Genomic DNA, 19,301 nt, shown 5'->3' with positions numbered 1-19,301 from the left:
ATATGATTATGTTTATTATATGATTACGTAGAGCAGAACTGAAACACCAAATCCGTGATACATTTACTCTCTCTTTTTCATGTGAAATTACCCATTTAAGAAGAAACTTTATACACCAACAATAATTCATTTAAATAATGATGATTTGCGTAAATAAAGATCATTTTTGTCTTAATACGAGCAAATTAACTGAAATTTACATTTTTAACAATAAAATTGTTAAAAAATTATTCTTGAAAGAAGTTTCATTAAAAATTTCCTTAATATTTTATTATTCTCAGTAATGGAATCTTTAACTGAACAAAAAACATAATTTTAAGAATGGGGCAATATTGGAAGGAAAAGACACGTTCAGTAACATTGAAGAGAGAAAAAAATTCTGCCTATTTTTTTAGTCGTTTTTTTTATCATAATTTAATTGGATGCTAAAATTGTGTTAATTAATTTTATACTAATTAATTTTGTGAAAGCTTTTCTCATGAATAATTTTTCTGAATTTAAAGTATTAATTTTTAAAAATTTTAATGCTGAAATTATAAATGCTGTTGATAGAGGTAAAAAATTAATCCAATCAACACTATTGTAATTTATCATTTCTTAAAAATGAGAATATTTCTCTTTATCAATTGAATATTTTTATTTTCTGTTTTAAGCATGACAATTTCGATTTAAATCCAGATAAATTAAACTAGAACAAGATGAGAAAAACACTACACATAAAACTACTTAAATTTTATTTATTTTTCCACATTTTGTATTTTATTTTTCTCTTTAAGAATCCGAAGCAAATAAAATTCATTGTCAAGACAGGAATAAAATTCATTGTCAAGAGTTTTAATCTTGTAAGAGTTTTAATGAGTAATTACGATTTATATCTGACTTTATTTACTTTCTATATTTAGTCATGTATTATTAAATGTTCTTTCCTCACGTTTTAATTTTCAAACTTCATAGTTTTCTTTGATTTTTTGTTAGTTATTTTTAAAAGTATTATTTTCTTCGGATTTTCCTTTTCTCTATAATAATTTTTATTCCTCAGCCCTTGTTATTTTTCAAACATTTTTAGGCTAAATGGGACCTTTTTTTTATTTTTGTGATTAATTTTGTAACCCGTAACTCGTAATTCTCATTAATAAAATAATAAGTCTTAATACAAAGTATGTTATAATTTTTAAAAGTACAGCAAATTTTTCAGATTTAGGTTTTGTTTAATTGTAATAATTTTTTTACATTTCGTTTTTATCGGATTTTAGCTTTTACATTGTTTATGTTAATGATATTTTTGTTAATTGTTTTCTCTATATTTTGTTAGAATAATTTAAATTCTTTAAATATATTTCATTCAATTTATACTTGAAATTTTTTAAATATTCTTAAAAGTATATAACATAATTTCCCAATATCATTTGGTTTTTCAAAAGATTCTTTTAAATTTCCATTAGTCTTTTTCGCTATCCAGCTATCCAATTTTGTTTTGAATAGCTGTAATTCAAAAAATAATATTACATTGTTAAGTTAAAAAAAAATAACCATGTAACCTCTAATATACAATAAAATTTTGGTTATAATTTTACAGTTAGCAATGTGTTTAGATTATACTTCTGTAAATAAAAAACATATTTAAATATGACACGTTGGAAGTTGTATATATATATATATATTACTTTGTGTATCTGCATATATTTTTCTTTTTAAGTAATCGTAATTTTTACCCTGGGATAAACCAGAGAAATCAGATGAGTTGTTAAAATTAAAAGTAATTTTGAAATGAAAATTAATTCCTTCATTTGTTTAAATTTTTTGATCCCTTGTCCTTTATCATGAAAACTTAATTAATATGATAAAGTTAATTCTACATCATTGAATTACTGCATATTTATATGTTTTAAGTTGTATATATATTTTTTTCTTTGTAATAATTTTTACCTTGGAATAAACCAGAGAAATCAGAAAACTTGTTAAAATTCAAAGTCATTATAAAATAAGATTCAATTTGAGAAATTAATCTCTTTTACGTTCTTCATTTGTTTTAATGTTTTTATACCTTGTGCTTTATCATTAAAATCAAATTACAGTAGGGAACCGATTATCCGGAACTATCGGGACCTTCGCTATTCCGGATAACTGATTTTTCCGGTTTTCTGAATCGCTACAAAAAGCCGTTTTTTTTATTGTCAAATTCAACTAAAAAAATATATTTGGAAATAATCTTGAAAAGAAGAAAAAAAACGATGAAGTAATACACTAATGATTGTTTCCAAAATGATGGTAAGGTTCACATCTTTCAAAAAAGAAAGAAAAATCTTGAAATCTTATGAGGAGAAAAACATTTGTTTTTTCAAAAATGGCGGGAAAATTTATCGAATTTCGTTCCGGTTATTTGGTTTTCCGGTTTTCTGATTTCCGGATAACGGGTTCTGTACTGTAATATGATTAAGTTAATTTTCATTTTTTGTATACTGAAAATTTGTATTCATTATTAAATTCTAATCTATGCCAGAATCAAAATGTAAATCACAAATTATTCTTAATTCAGTGTGTTTTTGAGGAGCGAAAAACCATTTTATGGCCTTATGATTAAAAGTATCTATAAAATATATGTTGCCCAGCATTAACAAATTTAAAGGAGCAAAATTACAAATTTCATTAATTAAATTTTAATACATTTTTTTTCTTTTTAATTTGTTTCCCATTGATAAATCATTTTTTGTTAACTAAATTGGTGTGAATGTAATAGTTAAGTCCTAGTCGTCATAAGCAACGGAAATAGTTTAGATAATTGCAATTAGATAAATCACAATATTAAAATAATACAACTAATTTTAAAATATTAAATCGGGCAAAGTTTATGACTTTGCATTGGCTCGCCTCCTCAGTCAAAAAAAAGTTGGCACGCCACTGTTCATCATTTTGAAATAATAATCTCCCTTTTATTCATTTGAGTTCATAAAGATAAAAATTAATTACTGCTTTATAATTGTGGGAGTTTGTACCTAAAGGATGTAAGTATGTAAGAACTAATTATATGAAGTCTGTTAGGTTTTTTATTGTCTTATTTTACTGAATTAGTTATTGAAATGCTCAATGCTCTTGAGTTATTTTATAAAAAAAATTGTTTTAAGTTTTAAGGTCAAGACTTTAAAAAAAATATGAATTGAGAGGCACTTGACTTATTTAATGCTTAAGAAATGCTGTACGTCAAATTTGTGATTTCAAAAGAAAATTTCATTCTTCTCTTTATCATTTTATTAAAAGCATTTGAGAGTAACAATTCCATAATCTCAGATTTGTTAAATATAATAAATGTAGGGACTGTATAATAAATTACTTCCGATTAAAAGAACCACTTCAATACTTACTATATTTTCTTTTCAAAATTATTTAAACTATTTTGTAGTTTGATTAAAAAAGTATTGAGCTGAATTACTTCATTTATTGGGAAGCCATTGACTAATTTATATTTTTAATAAGAATGTATTTATGTTTTCTTTGTAAGCTTAATTGTCTACACATGCCAATCAGTATGATCAAAAAAATTAATTCTTATGAACATTTTTTTTTCTATATACATTTATTAATAATTTTTACTTAATTTGAAAAATTACACACAATATTTTTTTTTAAATTAAAGTGTAACTAACTGTAATTTTAAAATAAAATGAACTATTTTGCATAATTGAATAAAGTACATAATTATGTTTTTATGCTGGTTGCTGTTTAATAAAATTAAGGACAGAGTTCTTTGCCAATAAAAATTTTTTTATTTATCATGATTGTGTAAATGTTTTTGCAATTCGTTAATTTTATGTTTATATATAAAGCACTTTCAATAATATAAGGAAAGAAATTTATTGGTATGCAATTTTGTTTAATAAAGTGTGTAAAAATATTTTTTTAAGGTTTTTTTTTGTTAAAAAAATTTGGCTGCACACCCTGATTTTACTAATTTAAGTTAGAATCTTTAAAATAATGTAAAAATTTATATGCTGTGCATTCAAATTTTTTAGATTATTATTAAATAAAATAATTTAAAATAATCAATAATTTATTTGCCAGATAAATGTGAGCATAAATATTGTAATTTTAATCGGCATTTAGAGTATGATTGCTTTGATAAGCTTAACTTTAAGAACTAAATTATTTATAATGTATAATTTATTTTCTATGTTTGGTTTGAAATTAAAATGGAGAAGTTCATTAAAAAACATTAAATTTTAGTGTTAAAAATGTATTTTATGAGAAAAAAACTGACATTTTGTTTTTGATATTCCATTTGTTATTCTGTCAATATAAATTTGTTTTCTTCTCATCCAAAGTGTCTTCTTTTTTTAAGGGTGTTCTTGAAATAACTGCTCCTGATGAAAATTTCATCCGTGTTGACAAAAAAGGATTATTCGGGCATGGAGGCATGCTGTTTTGGTTTATTAGTTCCATAATTTTCAGTTTGGTAAGTTAACCCTATTTAGAATATCAAAATCTATTGATTGTTTACTTTTTAGCTTTTCAAACATGTAAAATCAAAAATTCTTTTATTTAAATTTTTATAAAAAAATTATTTTGAATTTGTGATAATTTTTTAAGTAGAGCTGTTCTGAAATTTTTAACAATAAAATGATGCTTGAATTCTTTAAAAACAATCTTTTATCTTTTTTTGAAAACTACAAATTTATATAGGTTTTTCATTCTCACAGACAATTCTGCATCATTTGAACAAGTTTATATCATTTTTTATGTTATACATGGACAAATTAATGTAATTTTTTATGAATTTCTCCATTACCAAAATTGAAATTTATATAATTTATTCTTAATTAGAAAATTTTAAACTTTCCGGTTTTCTCTATTTGTTTCGTCGGTTCATTTAAAAATATCACCATTGTATTTACTTTATCGTAATCAAAATCATTCACAAAGCTAGGATATGAATATCTTTTTCCTGTCCACTATCTTTATGTATTAAATCTTTTACCCTTCACATTTTTCTTGTGCACTTTATTGTTTCTTCATATTTTTCCACTGAATTATTACATTTATTGTTTGAGTTTACAATTACGAAATACTAAATTCATTAAAAATTTTCAACTGCATTTAAGTAATGTAATTCTTTAACATTTAATAATTTGTTTAAAATGTAAATATTTTTTTATTTTAGATTTATCTTATTGTTTTAATTTTACCCTGGACAAAACTAAGAGAAAAGCTTGCTCTACCTAGTAAGTTTTAGATTTAAAACTATTGTATGTAAATGTATCTTTTTTAGATTGAGTTCACTTTATGCAGTGCAACAATTTCTTTATAATATGTATGAGTAGTCCATTTTGTTAAAATATGTATGAATAGTCCATTTTGTTAAGTCCAAAAATATGTTTAATATTGTTGAGTGTTTATTTTAATTATAAGAATTTTTTAAATTAAGTCATGTTAATAAGTTATCTCTTTTAAAGTTATTATTATATCAGCAAAATGTCCTCACAGATTGTGACTTGATGAATGTCCTCACAGATTGTGACAGATTGTGACCCAAGGATATTTTGCAGAGTTTTATTAACTTTTCAACCCTTTTTTAATTACATTACATTTAAACTAAACTGCTGATATAATTATTTAGAGTTTATTAAGCAACAATAATGCTTTTAAAATTATACCTGGTCAATTCTATCATAAAAATAAAGTGTGAGGTTAAAAAAACGTGTGGCATAGTTAAAAAATACTAAAATATGAGCATATATGAATGCATTTTTATAAAAGATCTACCAATAACATATTTTTATTTTGCAGCTAAACCTTCATTTTATTGGTACATATTATTCTTAGACGTATTAAATATTTCCCAAGCTGTTGGAAGTGGTTTATTGTACTATAGAGAAGAAAATGGATTATGGTAAATTTTTGCATTTTTAGTTATCTTTATGGGACTGTTTGTTGTCAAATTTAAGCATTCAAAATTTAAAATTAAGAATTTTTTTTCTTTTTTATGATTAATGAAATTCTTATTGAAGTATTGATCCATTTTTATAAGGGTTGTCCAAAATTTTTAAGTGCTAAATATTGAAGATTCAGGAAATTATTTTATTTATTTAAAATTATTATTATTTAGAATGCAAGTTTGCTTGAGGGAAAGTTAACATTAGGAACTCCTGCATAGAATATGGTTTTAAAAAAAGGTGTTCTATTTAAAAAAATTTAAGCTACTCTATTAGTGGAACTAGTTTAATATTATTAAATAAAGTTAAAGCAATTTCTTATGTAAAAATTTTTATTTCATGAACTAAATTTAATTCTGTCTAATTTAATATTAAAAATAAATTAAGCAACTTTTTATTTTTAATCATTATAAATTTGATTTGGGTGTATGTGTTATGAATTCATAAACATTCACAAAATTACAGTTAAGCAGAGAATGTTATGAATGTCTGCAGTACAGTGATACAATTTTTTAATGATAACACAGGCTTAAAAATTGTTTATTGAATCCATTTGAAATACAGTAGAGCCCCAATTATGTGTGAATACCATAACAAAATCAAAAACTATGTTGCACTTCATCAGTCATTGGTTTTTTTTTTTTAAAAAGTGTAACTGAACACTTTTTTTGTATGAATTTGTATGTATGAACGCTTTTATGAAATATGTATGTAGTTGTCCTTTACTATTCATTGTATCAGTGATTTAGACATGGAACAAATATTTCTGTTATTTCTTTAAAATATATGCATGTGTATGAATACATTTTAAAATTCATATTTTTACCTTACTTTTTTAGTTTTTCAAAATATCCGCAATGCCTCTGCCACACAATTCCATGAATAAATGGGGCTGTGCTATATGGTATTACTTTTTTTCAGTCACATAAGAATTTTTCACAAAATTAGCTTAAATTTGTGGAGAAAAATGCAGTACAGATGTGTGCAAATACGGCAGAATGTTAATGTGCAGACGTTAATGAATCAAAAGTTAAATTTTTGTATGTAATTTCATTTTTCTAAACTATTAGTTGTATCAACTTGATTTGGTTATTATAGGACATAAAAAAGTACTGAAGAAACAATGCCTCACTGGTCCACATGGTTGTGTCAGATGTAAATAAGTCAAAAATCAGATGCATAAAAAATTTACAAATGAGTACAGAAATTACGTTTTATACATGAAGTATAATTAACTTCAAAACTGTTACCCTATCAACTTGAGATTTGTCTTATTCAGGGAAATATGTTTTTGAAATAATACCATAGTTCTCTAGATAGGGATATTTATGTTTCTTCCCTTGAATAGGAACGCTTTTAAACTGTGATCCATAAGATAAAAACAATGTAATTTTTGTTACTATAAAATTTGTCTTCATTTATTTGCATCTCAGAATAGTATAAATATATCCAGTTTTAGTAATTAGGAAGGCTTTATGATGCTAAATACATTATGATACTAAATACTTTTTATTAATAGATAACAATTTAACATTTTACTAAAAAAAAATCAAAATTTTCAATTTTGTGAGGAAAAAAACATATGAAAGAATTTTTCACTGTTTTTTCTTGAAATTAGTATCAAAAATCTATCAAATCAGCTATTGGTTTCTAAAAAATATCTATACTTTATTGTGGCTAACTATATTATGACTTTCTTTACAAGATTATGGCTACAAAAATTAAAATTTTCATTGTGAAAATGACATATGAGAGAATTTTTTCGCTCTTTTTCCTGAAATTACTATCAAAAGTCTATAGCATCAACTACAGTGTAAAGTCGCGTATCCGCGTTTGTATAATTGACCCCCAAGGTAAACAAAGCTTAAAATGAATTAATAAACGATCTGAATCTAAGAAGCAAAAAATAAATAAACACTATTTTTAAGGGGAATAATGTTTTAACATTAAAATATCTAATCAATCAAATATAAAATATTAGAAAAAAAATATTATTGCTGAAAATATGGAAAACGAAAAAAATTTAACAGTTACGAAAATATTAATCCTCCATTTTGAACTAGAACGATTCAAGCAGGAAGGGGAAATTCTGGAACAAAGCTTAAAATGATCTAAATCTAAGAAGCAAAAAATAAATAAACATTATTTTTAAGGGGAATAATGTTTTAGTATTAGAATATCTAATCAATAAAACATGAAATATTAGAAAAAAAATATTATTGCTTAAAATATAGAAAACTAAAAAAAATTGACATATGAAAATAATAATCCGCCATTTTTAACTAGAATGATTCAAGCAAGAAAGGGAAATTCCCGTCATTCATTAAGGTGGGTAGATGGAGGAGAAAAATTCATTTCCTCCTTATTTGTGAAAGAAAATAAGTGTAAAGAGGAGATCATTTAAGTTGAGGGTGGGGAAGTAACAAATTATTGTTTTCTCTCCTATCATTGGCTATCAATCAAGCATAAAGGCGGGACACGCTGATCGGGTTCTCTTTATTTTTTCTTTTATGACTGAAAGAATCTGCTAAAGAAAGAATGTTACCTCTTTTTTCCCCCGCCTCCTAAATATTACATGGTTGGAGAAGAACGAATGTTTTGTTTCTCAAAGACGTGTATCCTTTTAGACCTATTAAAATTTTCCATTCTGACTCCCCCCACCTTAACGCTTGCCCCGTTTACCCTTTTCCACAGTATTTCTTCTTTCAATATAAAGATTCCAGGAAATGCCTCTTTTACTAGCCACCTGCATGGGAAAGGAGGGGGAGAGAGGACTCAGTTGCGGTCTTTTGAAAACAAATCTCCCTCTTTTTCCTACATTCCAAGGGAGGAGCATCACTAATGGTCACTCAATGGTCTTGGTAGATCTTCACTTCCCCTTTCTGGTGATTTATGGGTTCGATGCATGAATCAGAGGTTCAGTGCAAGCTAGAAAAAGAGAAAATGTGTCAAAAGATTATTTTTTTTTTTTTTTAGGAAAGGGGAAGATGGAGAGATGTTTGTTTATTTTGATTGTTAAAAAGTGTCCGGGAAATCGACCCTTCCAGGAAAGGGACGTCCGGATATGGGACGTTACACTGTATTGGTTTCTAAACAACATTTTGGTTGCAGACTTGTGTTATCATTGTCCTTGCATATTATTATTTTAGTATTTTTATATTAATTATTTCATTCAAAATTACTACTTTTTTTAAAAAAAAATGCAGTAAGGAAGATTTTCTTGACTGAAGAGTAAACATTAGTGTAGTTAACTTAAGGGTACACTTAGAGAGTAAACTTTAATAAACAGCGACTGACACTTAAACAGAAATGTGTTAATAAACATTTCTATATTGTAGTATATCGGAATAAAAAGAAAAGAGTTTGAGGCTTTTATTTTCCTTGTTTTTAGGTATTCTTTTTTAATTGTTTCTCTGAAGTAATAAAAAGTATCTTTTTTCCTCTTTTTATTAGTGTTGTTGACATGACTGCATATATATATTTCACTCTCTTCACCCCATTGGTGTATAGAACATTCTTAGCTGATTTTTTCAGGTAGTCAAGTATAATACTTCAGATTATAAATTAAATAAGTAATAAATAAATTATTTTAAATAAATCAATCTTGAAATTTTTTTAGCGTTTCTCAACCAAGTATTATGTTTTCATACAAAGCTCAAGTAGATGATGCTGTGGAAGATGACAATGTCAGCTTGCCTCATCAGCTTTCTTGTTCATCTTTAAAAACTGATTCTGATTATATATACCAAGTAAGAAATTTGCCTTAATTACAATAAAACTTATATTTAATGATAATTATTTGCCATATAATTAAACATGTTAAAATTATGTACCCTAAATTCAAATTCATTAAATTTAAGATAAGATATATGTATAAGATGTTCTCTAAAATTTTCAGAACACAGTTTTTTTTAGTTGTATGGAAATAATTTAGCTCAATAATTCATTAAATTCATTCATTTGATTTATATGCAATATTATCAATCATTATCATCATATCAATTAGCTTATATATCAATAGATTGTAAATAAATTTGCTTTTTCTACAACCCACTGCTAAGATTTTATTATAACTTTGGTTTAACACCTCATCGTTTTGAGTTGTTTAATCTTCAAGTTATTTAAGTAAATTAGTATAAAAAAAATTTCTGCAGAAGAGTGTTTCTCCATTGAATAATAACATGGAAAAAAGGGTCTGTTGTGTGAGAAAGCAACTTTCTAAGTGGAGAATGTAGTTGACATTTAAAGGGATCTAAGCCTGCATTGAAAATAAGGAATAAACATTCTTACCTAATTCAGAAAATTTTAATATAGCTTAATAAGCTTAATATTTATAACTATAAAATATTTTCTCATACCTAAACTCCTTTATTGTATATAAAGAATATATATTGATACATCTCATGACTTATCTTTTGTAAGATTATTAAATTATGTAATTATAGAAAATTTTATTTATTTTGTCTGCATTTTTATTTTAAAACAGCTAATTAACTATTGCTCAAGAAGGTTATAAAATTTGTAAAAAATGTTTTTTCTATAGTTAACAATTTTGTTGCCCATTACCACAAATAACCCATTTTGGTTTCAATTTTTTTTATCATTTGTATAAATTATTATAACTCTTCTTCAGAACAAAAAGAATGAAAACCATTTACTATATGGCATTCTTTAATTTTTAAAAAAATAATTATTGAAAATATAGCATATTATTTGATTAGAAAATGATTTTTATTAATAAAATATTTTTTTGCAGAACAATTCCTTATATGACAGCACTCATTTTGATGCTGTAAACGTTAACCCTCTATACATTCATTCCCTACAATCACCTGACAGTTTGAATGGATTCGAAGCTCCTAGCGTGACTGGCAGCATAAACTCAAGCCCTGCTCCTCAACAACAATATCAACAAACACCATTGTCATCCAATAATAAACAAACATCACCTTAAATTCTCTATGATTATTCAATAACATTTTAATAGAAAGTCAATTTCTTAATTAGTAAGACTTTTTGATATTATGAAACATAAATTAAGTATTGTTTTTATAGCGTTAATTATAAGGTTGTTATATTTTTTCCCATACTCACTCTTTTGTTTTGTAATAAATTGCCATGAGTTATTTCTAGTATAGAATAGTCTATAGCTCTAACTTTTTATAAAGTAAAATATTATTTGTGCATATAATATGGTTAATAGTTTTCTTATTTTAGGATAAATTGTTGTAAATATTGTGCATTGTTATAAGATTTTGCACACTTTTATGGAAGAAAGAACAATAGTACTGATCATTTAACCACCATATATTAGCATTCACTGAAAACAGTCTGTAGAAAATGATGCTTTTGTTTGTATTTAGCATCAGCATTTAAGTTATTGTATATTAAAGTTAATTATTACACAACACAGTCTGAATTTTCATTAATTAACAATGTAGTCATCTTGTATTTATTTAACATGTATTTATAACTGACTCATATAACTTAAATGATCTTTGAATTCTATAAAATTTATAATTTTGCTATTATTTTATGATACCTTTAATTGCAACATATTTTCTTATAACAATTTTTAATTTATTTTAACAAATTATTTAATGTATAATTACTCTTTTTTATTTAAAAGAGACAAATCATGAATCAATATCAGTGATGACTCAATCTATCAATAAATCAATATCATTTGCTTATGATAGAGCATCTTTCTCTTAGTAAGTGTGATTTATGAATGCTTGTTATGATTTAACTTAATTTTATTATGGAAATTTTATTTATCTTCCTCCCAAAATTAGTAGGAAAAAAATTATACTATAATAAATTATTTTTCTTTAAAAAGGTTGTAATTTTGAAGAAAAAAAATCCAATAATTAGTACATTATATGGAGAAACTACTTATCTAATTAGAGTTCATTCAACTATGCAATATAGGGGAAACATTGTCGAAGCATTTGATTAGTTACTATGTTCTTCCCAACAATCAATGATATATTTAATACTTTTTTATAATATAAGCTGTGAAGAGAAAAATTCAGTAAGTCAAAAACAATCTATTTTTTAAAATATTTAGTCTTTTGTGGAAAATTTGGCAAAGTTATAAATTACCCCTTAAGGCATTTTTTCATCACATTTGACTTGTATTGATCATGTTCAAAACTATTGTAACTGTGCCATTTATCGTTGAACAGTTTTTAATGGTATTCTATTGAAGATAGCTCAAAACAGAGACTTTCATTTGTCTGTAAAAGTCAAGAAAGTATCAGAGAATTTTATTCAAATAAGCTAAATATCAGGAAAAATGCTTGATTTCAATTTGAAGTACTTTAGTCTTATCAACTAGGTATATTTTGGGGTAAAAAAAGACATGCACAATTTACTAATACCGTTTCACTTTATACCAATAAATAGAAATCTACTAAAAGTTTGCTTGCCTCATTAATGAAGTTATCTGTAAAAAAAAATCTTATTATTATTTTTTTTAACTGTTTAAGCGAAAATTGATTGAACATTTAATATGAAATATCATATTATTAAAAATATTTGTCCTCATTATTAAAAAACAGCATTTAATCTTAGACAGTTACACTAATTTGACAGTAACACTACCATTTTGTCAAGTTTATATGTCATTAATAGATGCATAAAAAAGGGGTTATTCATTATATCGCTTTACTGTTATCTACTGAATTCTTTCACATAATGCTGTTTGGTTTATGCTTGTAATATAATTTAAAAATGAAAACATTTTTATCAACTTCAGTTGTATATACAAGAGTTTTACACATGAGCAAGAAAGAACTGAAAAATAATTAATAAATTTTATACCAGCAGTCAAGGAGATTTGATAACAATCAGTTCAGAATAATCAGGGAAAAGTCGGAAATTTTTTTTCTGGTTATTTGTGAAAATCCTGTCTATCAAAAAATGTAGTAATTTTACAACAGGAAACTAGCTTACATTGCACTTGCCCATAATTAATGATATTTTTAATACATTTATCTATGCAATATTTGTCAAACATTGTTTATTTAAGTTTTAAAATTTTTTTTTATAAGCATTAATAACTGACTAGCAAAACAATCAATATTAGCAGCTAATAGTAAAAGTACTGTACGATAAAAAAAAAACTACTTTTTTCTCATTTTTGTGTGGAAGGTTTTACATATTTTCTATTATTGAATGAAAGTAGTGTTTTTCTACAACTACAATTACTCAATATTGAACTTATTTTAAACTGTAGTGATGGATTGTGTGATTTCCATTTGAGCACGTTACAATGGTGCTAAATGTCATTAATTATTTTCTAAAAAGTTGACTATTAATTTCAGTTTTCAACAAGGCACATAATAAATATGTATTAAATGTATTTAGCTCTGTAGTTTATGTCTAACAAAATACATATTTTTAATAACTTATTTTATTCTTCACAATCGACAAATAAAACAATTTAAAATTCATTTACTAATAAATTGTACAATTTTATTTATTTACTATCTGACTGATATAATTCTTTTTAATAAGAAGTGGTAAAGTTAGTTGCCTAATATTTGAATATGTATTGTTCAGATTGAATTATTCTTTTGTTTTTATTTTTATAATCAGCAGTCATTTTCTGCAATAACTCAAAATAATATTGCACTTTTGTTAGTGTTCCTGTAAAGTGTTCTTATCATTTATAAGAAGATGACTCATATGAGATTTTTTGTACTTCAATATAAAATGCATTTTCCAGTAGAATTTTAGATAGCTCTCTCATAAATATTTTTACACCACTGCTAGTGTTAAGTTATGCTGAAATTGATGTACAACTTTTCCTCTTTTGATAATTGAAAACTATAGTTATAATTAGGGTTGTGGCATGAGGAAGAAAAGACTTAAATCCACGAAAAATTTTGAAAAGTTCAAAGAAACACAAATATAATTAAAATTATGTATTGATAGCCGTGGACATCGTGCAAATAGTAAAATGAAAAAGTAAAAAAGAATTTTTAAAAAATTTTTTCTTTTAATTAATGCGATATTAATATTTTTTTATTCAAATAAGCAAAATCTTGTACATAGTTTAATTAGTCTCAGAAATATTTTGTTGTTCATCAAGTGCGATGTGTTTTCAACACAAAGGATTTATAAATTTTATTGCACACTCAAATAGACTATGTTACACTATAATTATAGTAGGCTTTCTGATTAAAAAGGGAACTTATTAAAAAAATTCTTTCTTTCGTGTTCTTATTAAACTTTAGGGAAGCATGTTTATTGTTATTACTTTATCATCCAAGAATTTCATGGACTTAAGAAAAATATTAATAATCATGGAAATCCATGATGTACCAAGCTTGCAACCCTACTTATAATTATGATAAATGTCTTGCTTTTTTACCAGAAATCGAAGGACTTAATGTGAAATAATTAGACTGGTAACATTTATTATAAATCTATTGCAAGTACCTAAATTAGGATGAATAAAATCTCAATTTTTGTCCAAGATCTACATCTAAAATATATTTAGGATTTCATAAACTCTAATTTTTCCATGTTAAATGCTTCATTAAGAGAATAAATATATTGTAGTTACTGTTTAAATACTTATATCTTCATGCTTTAAGCAGATATATTTTTATTATATATGCTATTACATTTTCCCCTTTGATCATAAAAGTAGACACTTAAAAAATGTGAAATGATTCCATTGAACATTAAAATTATTACTTGCAATTTGTTTAGTACACCTTTTTCACTTTAGTCTTAAAATCTTCAAAAATCATGAACTTCACTTTTATTTCATTTAATTTACTAAATATAATAATAATGCATTAAAGGAAGTTTCAGTTTGTTTGTTGTAATCTTATTGCCCATTAGAACAATTATATTTTATACTTGTGAATTGCATTATTTGGTATATTTGCTGCTCCAAAAATTATTTTTAATGAATGAGCTAAAAGTAAAAAGCTGTAGGTCACACTTAAAATTCACCAAATGTGTTTTAACTTAAGAATAAGATAAAGCTAATTTTTTAATTAAACTTTTTTTATTATTTTTTAGAACTTCGTTTAAAATTAACTTGAGCCTGTGATAAAAAAAAATCTGCATTTACAACTGGTATAATTTTTCTTGGTTTTCCTAAAAGAAGACAAAACATTTTTTAGCTCTCTAGTGCCTATGTTAATGCTTAGCAATATGCATTTTAATAATTATATATTCCTTATAATTATGTATTTCTTTTTTTTTTTTTTTTTTTTAGATATACTTTTTGTCAATTTTAATCTTGTTGACATGTAAATAAACTAAATTCTTATGAGGAGGTTTTGTTTAATCCATGAAGTAATGAGCATTACATTAAATCATTGGTTAAAATAGATATTTACCTTTTACTTTCTATTCGTTATATTCTCAGTAGCGAAATTAAATCAGCCTAACAAGGGGCATTGCAGATTTATATTTGCCTTGCAGATAAAAACTTGTAAATACAAATATCTAACCATGGACTGTGAAGATAAGTCTTAAAATTTTCCATGATGTTGCAGATCAATACAGAAGTTTCTGCTATTGGGCTTATATTTAGAAATACATTTTATATTAGAACCATAGTTGATATAGTAGTTTACAATTCCCATTTTGAGTCAAATGAAGCTGTTTTAAATTCTAACTTCTCACCTTTCTATTTCATTAAGATCTGATAAATGTCAAAGCACATGCAACTGAACCTGTTGAAAAATGTTTTTTAAAAGATATCTCATGCTAAAGGCATGGCTTGCTATCAATATATAATATCTTTTGTAATTTTTAATAAGTAATTTGCACTTGTTGACTGAGGTCTTTATATTAAACTTCTGCTAGTTGTATACTTTTATTTGCTATATCTATTAATTTATTAAAAATGTTATGTAATTTTATATATTTAAATTAACTTATTTAAATTAACTTATTTTATTTAAAATTAACTTTAATAATAAAGAATATAAAGGTCTAGCAAATAAAATATTTTTCCTTTCCTAACTTCAAATCAAAATTTCTTAGCTTATTAGTAGCTTCTGTTATAAGCAAATGTACTGCAAAATAATCCATTTTGTGTCTGTGAAATGTTTTGGGAAATATGTTATTGAATTTACTTCTTTAAATATTAGAATAATAAAGGCAATCGGGACATTTTAAAAAACCCTTTATTTTTCTCTTTCTTTCTTTTTTATTTTATTTTTTTAATTACATTAAAGAAATAAACAATTGTAAAATTTATCAAGTTGCTTTACTACTATAATTAATTTGAAATAATTTTATTGTTACTTATTTAAAATTATTATGTTTATATATATTTTTGTATAAAATTCTTTAATCATCTTACTTTTTTTAAATACTTGACCAAACTTGATTTAAAAAGCATTGTTAATATTACATTTATTTTAATGCAGATGTTATGAATTTTATTTTTAAAAAAAAGCCATTATGGTTAGTTAAACTTGGCACATGTCTTATCTTAAAGCATTGTAACTTTCCTTATTAATGATTGACTTAAGGCTTGATGTGAAATATTAATTAAATATTTTTGATTTTTACAGTGGTGTAAATAACACCTTCACAATCCCCGCTTGGGGGGAAGCCCACAAGGTTTTAGGGCGCCCGATCCGGGAATAAAACATTATATGATAGAGATGCAAAATCTGCTATACGTGGCAGCACCTGAACATAATAAAGAAGATTTTTTTTATAAAATAAAAATCTGAAATTTTTAATTTCTTATTTAAATTTTTTGCACTTCAAATCTAATGTAGTGTTTAGATTGCTTTTCTTGGTAGTGATCATTATGAATTTTCAAACTTTTAAAAAAAAAAACAATATTTTTAATACGCTAAAATTAGGTTGCATGAATTCTGAAATTTAACAATCTCTTTTGAAGCTCTTTATTTATGCCCATTTCCTAATTAGTCCAAGTAACTTTTCGGAGGTTATTGTCGGATTTTCATGCGTTTTTTAAATTCCTGGTCTTTTTAATATGTTATCGTAATGACTCTTGATCTATCACTTTTGACGTGCTTTATTTGTGTCAATTTTATTGTAAATTTAAGCAATTTTTTGATTGTTTTTTGGCACTTTCCACATAGTTTTGAAAATCCTGATATTTTTCATGTGTATTAATACTCAACTCATACATTTAAGTGTGCGCTTTATTTGTGCCGGTTTTAACAAAATTCTAAGATTTTTCTCTTTATCATTCTTTCAACAGCTATGCTTTTTCCTAGGGTTTCGAAAATTCTGAAATTTTTAAACTGGTATTATAAAAACTTGATTTTCGATTTGGGCATTTTAATTATGGTTGAAAGAATGATAAAGAGAAAATTCTAAGATTTTTCTCTTTATCATTCTTTCAACAGCTACGCTTTTTCCTAGGGTTTCGAAATTTCTGATATTTTTAAACCGGTATTATAAAAACTTGATTTTCGATTTGGGCATTTTAATCATTAACTTTATTTGTGCCGATTCATCGTCAATCCATGTTATTTCTCTCTTCTTTTTTTAGCAGTTGCTTTTACTTATTTCCCTTAAATCTCGTTATTTTTAATAAAATATTACAAAATGTGAAATTCAAATGTAGGTTTTAAAAAACTTTAGTGTTTTATCATATGATAAAAAAAAACATCACTTTTTCCACAACTTTAAATTCTTTTCGATAAAACTATTTTTGGAGGAAAAGGAAACATTTTTATTTTGAAAAGTATCAGTTTGGTGTTCTTAAATCTTAAATAATTTTAATATTTAAAAGAATTTAATTTATTGTGAATATTTATAACTATGTTGACTGATAGAAAGAATTGTGTCTGAAACACTAATGTTTACGTAAAATTATCATAATTGCCATCAACATGTCTATATACTTGGGCATGCTGCCCTTCATTCAGAAAGGTTGTGCACTTCTACTATATAAATAGCAATTTTTTTTCCTTTACTGATATATTTTTTTACTCACTTTTCAAAAAAAAAAATCTTACCAAAACTCTGAATTATTGTGAGGTAGTTAGTTATTTTCTCCTATTAAAATAAATTTCATGTGTGGTGAATCGGTAAGTGTTTATAATGTCCCAATGCAGTACTTTAGATCGCAATCATTGTTATTATTCCTTATTAATTAATATTAAAATTTATAAATTTAAATAAAAGGAATGGTTGTAAATACTCACAGGTCTCTTCATAGTTTTTTTTGTTTCATATTTTAATTTTAAAAAATTTGTGTTAAGTCTGAGATAGGGCACATTTATAAATATTGCAAGGGGGCACACCTAAATCTATGTACACCACTGGATTTTTAAATTACAGCTTTTATGCACTAAAGAACTATAACAATATATTAATAAATCATATATATGTTAATTTAACAATCAACCTAAATTAGAATTCATTTTTTTCATAATTTCCTTGAACATCAATTTGTTTTATTAGTGGAGTAGAACAAATTTTTTAGTACTGATTTCTATACTTAAAAATTTCTTTCAAAAAATTGATTCTAAATTCTGTGATTTTGTTTTCTATTTTTGTGCATGTTTGTAGTAATTTGAATGCTTTATATATATATATGTTCACTAAACATTTTACTTCATCTTAATCTTTGATTTAATCATCAATAACACCTATGCAATGATCATATAATCATTCATTCATAAACGGTTATATTTTTTTAAAAAATGAATAAATACTGACAGATGACTGCGACTTATTTGTGAATTGATTTTTAGATATTTTATTTTTCTGTTAAATTTTAATAGTACTTTATTTTACTTAACTTAAATGTATTTGTATTTGTTTCTAGATTTCAAATTTATAAGATAGAATATATACATATATATATATATATATATATATATATATATATATATATATATATATATAGAAATACATACAAATTCTATCTTATAAATTTGCATCTTTAATCTGTTATAGATTATATTCCATTTATAAATTATCATCTTATAGAATTACACTCCTGGAAATGTTTAAACTTACAATTGTGCTATTCTTGTTTTTTTAAAAAAAATCATACTTACTGCAATTCTTTTAAAAAATTTATTCGTCAAAACTGTTGGTAATATTTTGATATATGATCAAAACTTTTGGAAATGGTTATATTTGCAATGTTTGTACAGTTTACAGTGAACTAAGGAAATTTAAAGCTTGGCTTCTTTTCGAATAACAATAATTTTAAAAATGTTTTTCTCATAAACTAACGTTTTTTTAAAAAGAAGTAAATGAAGTTCATATTATAATTAATGTCGGCATATTTACTTACAGAAATGCTTATTAAAACAAAAAGGTGATATTTTCAAAATAGTTATTAAAAATGAAACAGAGCTTTTAAATTCTCTAAGTATGAGTAACACAAATCTGAAAGTC

At 24.7% G+C, this 19,301-nt stretch overlaps 1 protein-coding gene across 3 annotated transcripts in view; it reads left to right on the top strand.

The window, feature by feature from the left end:
- Positions 1–12,792, top strand: part of LOC107449249 (transmembrane protein adipocyte-associated 1) — a 74,928-nt gene extending 62,136 nt beyond the window's left edge. For 2 of the 3 annotated variants that reach the window (XM_016064731.5, XM_043055206.3), the window contains 6 exons: positions 4,334–4,447; positions 5,153–5,213; positions 5,779–5,881; positions 9,378–9,458; positions 9,544–9,673; positions 10,681–12,792. In XM_016064731.5, the coding sequence (XP_015920217.1) occupies positions 4,334–4,447; positions 5,153–5,213; positions 5,779–5,881; positions 9,378–9,458; positions 9,544–9,673; positions 10,681–10,878 (687 nt within the window). In that variant the 3' untranslated portion in view covers positions 10,879–12,792. The remainder of the gene's footprint in view (positions 1–4,333; positions 4,448–5,152; positions 5,214–5,778; positions 5,882–9,377; positions 9,459–9,543; positions 9,674–10,680) is intronic. The other variant, XM_016064732.4, reaches the window with a different exon arrangement.
- The last annotated feature ends 6,509 nt before the right edge of the window (positions 12,793–19,301 follow it).

This window comes from Parasteatoda tepidariorum, chromosome 11, assembly GCF_982258835.1.
Source record: "Parasteatoda tepidariorum strain Cologne lab strain chromosome 11, Ptep-v5.0, whole genome shotgun sequence".
Lineage (NCBI taxonomy): Eukaryota > Metazoa > Arthropoda > Arachnida > Araneae > Theridiidae > Parasteatoda > Parasteatoda tepidariorum.
The sequence above is the reverse complement of the archived record's forward strand: the minus strand, read 5'-3'. Positions and strand labels throughout refer to the sequence as shown.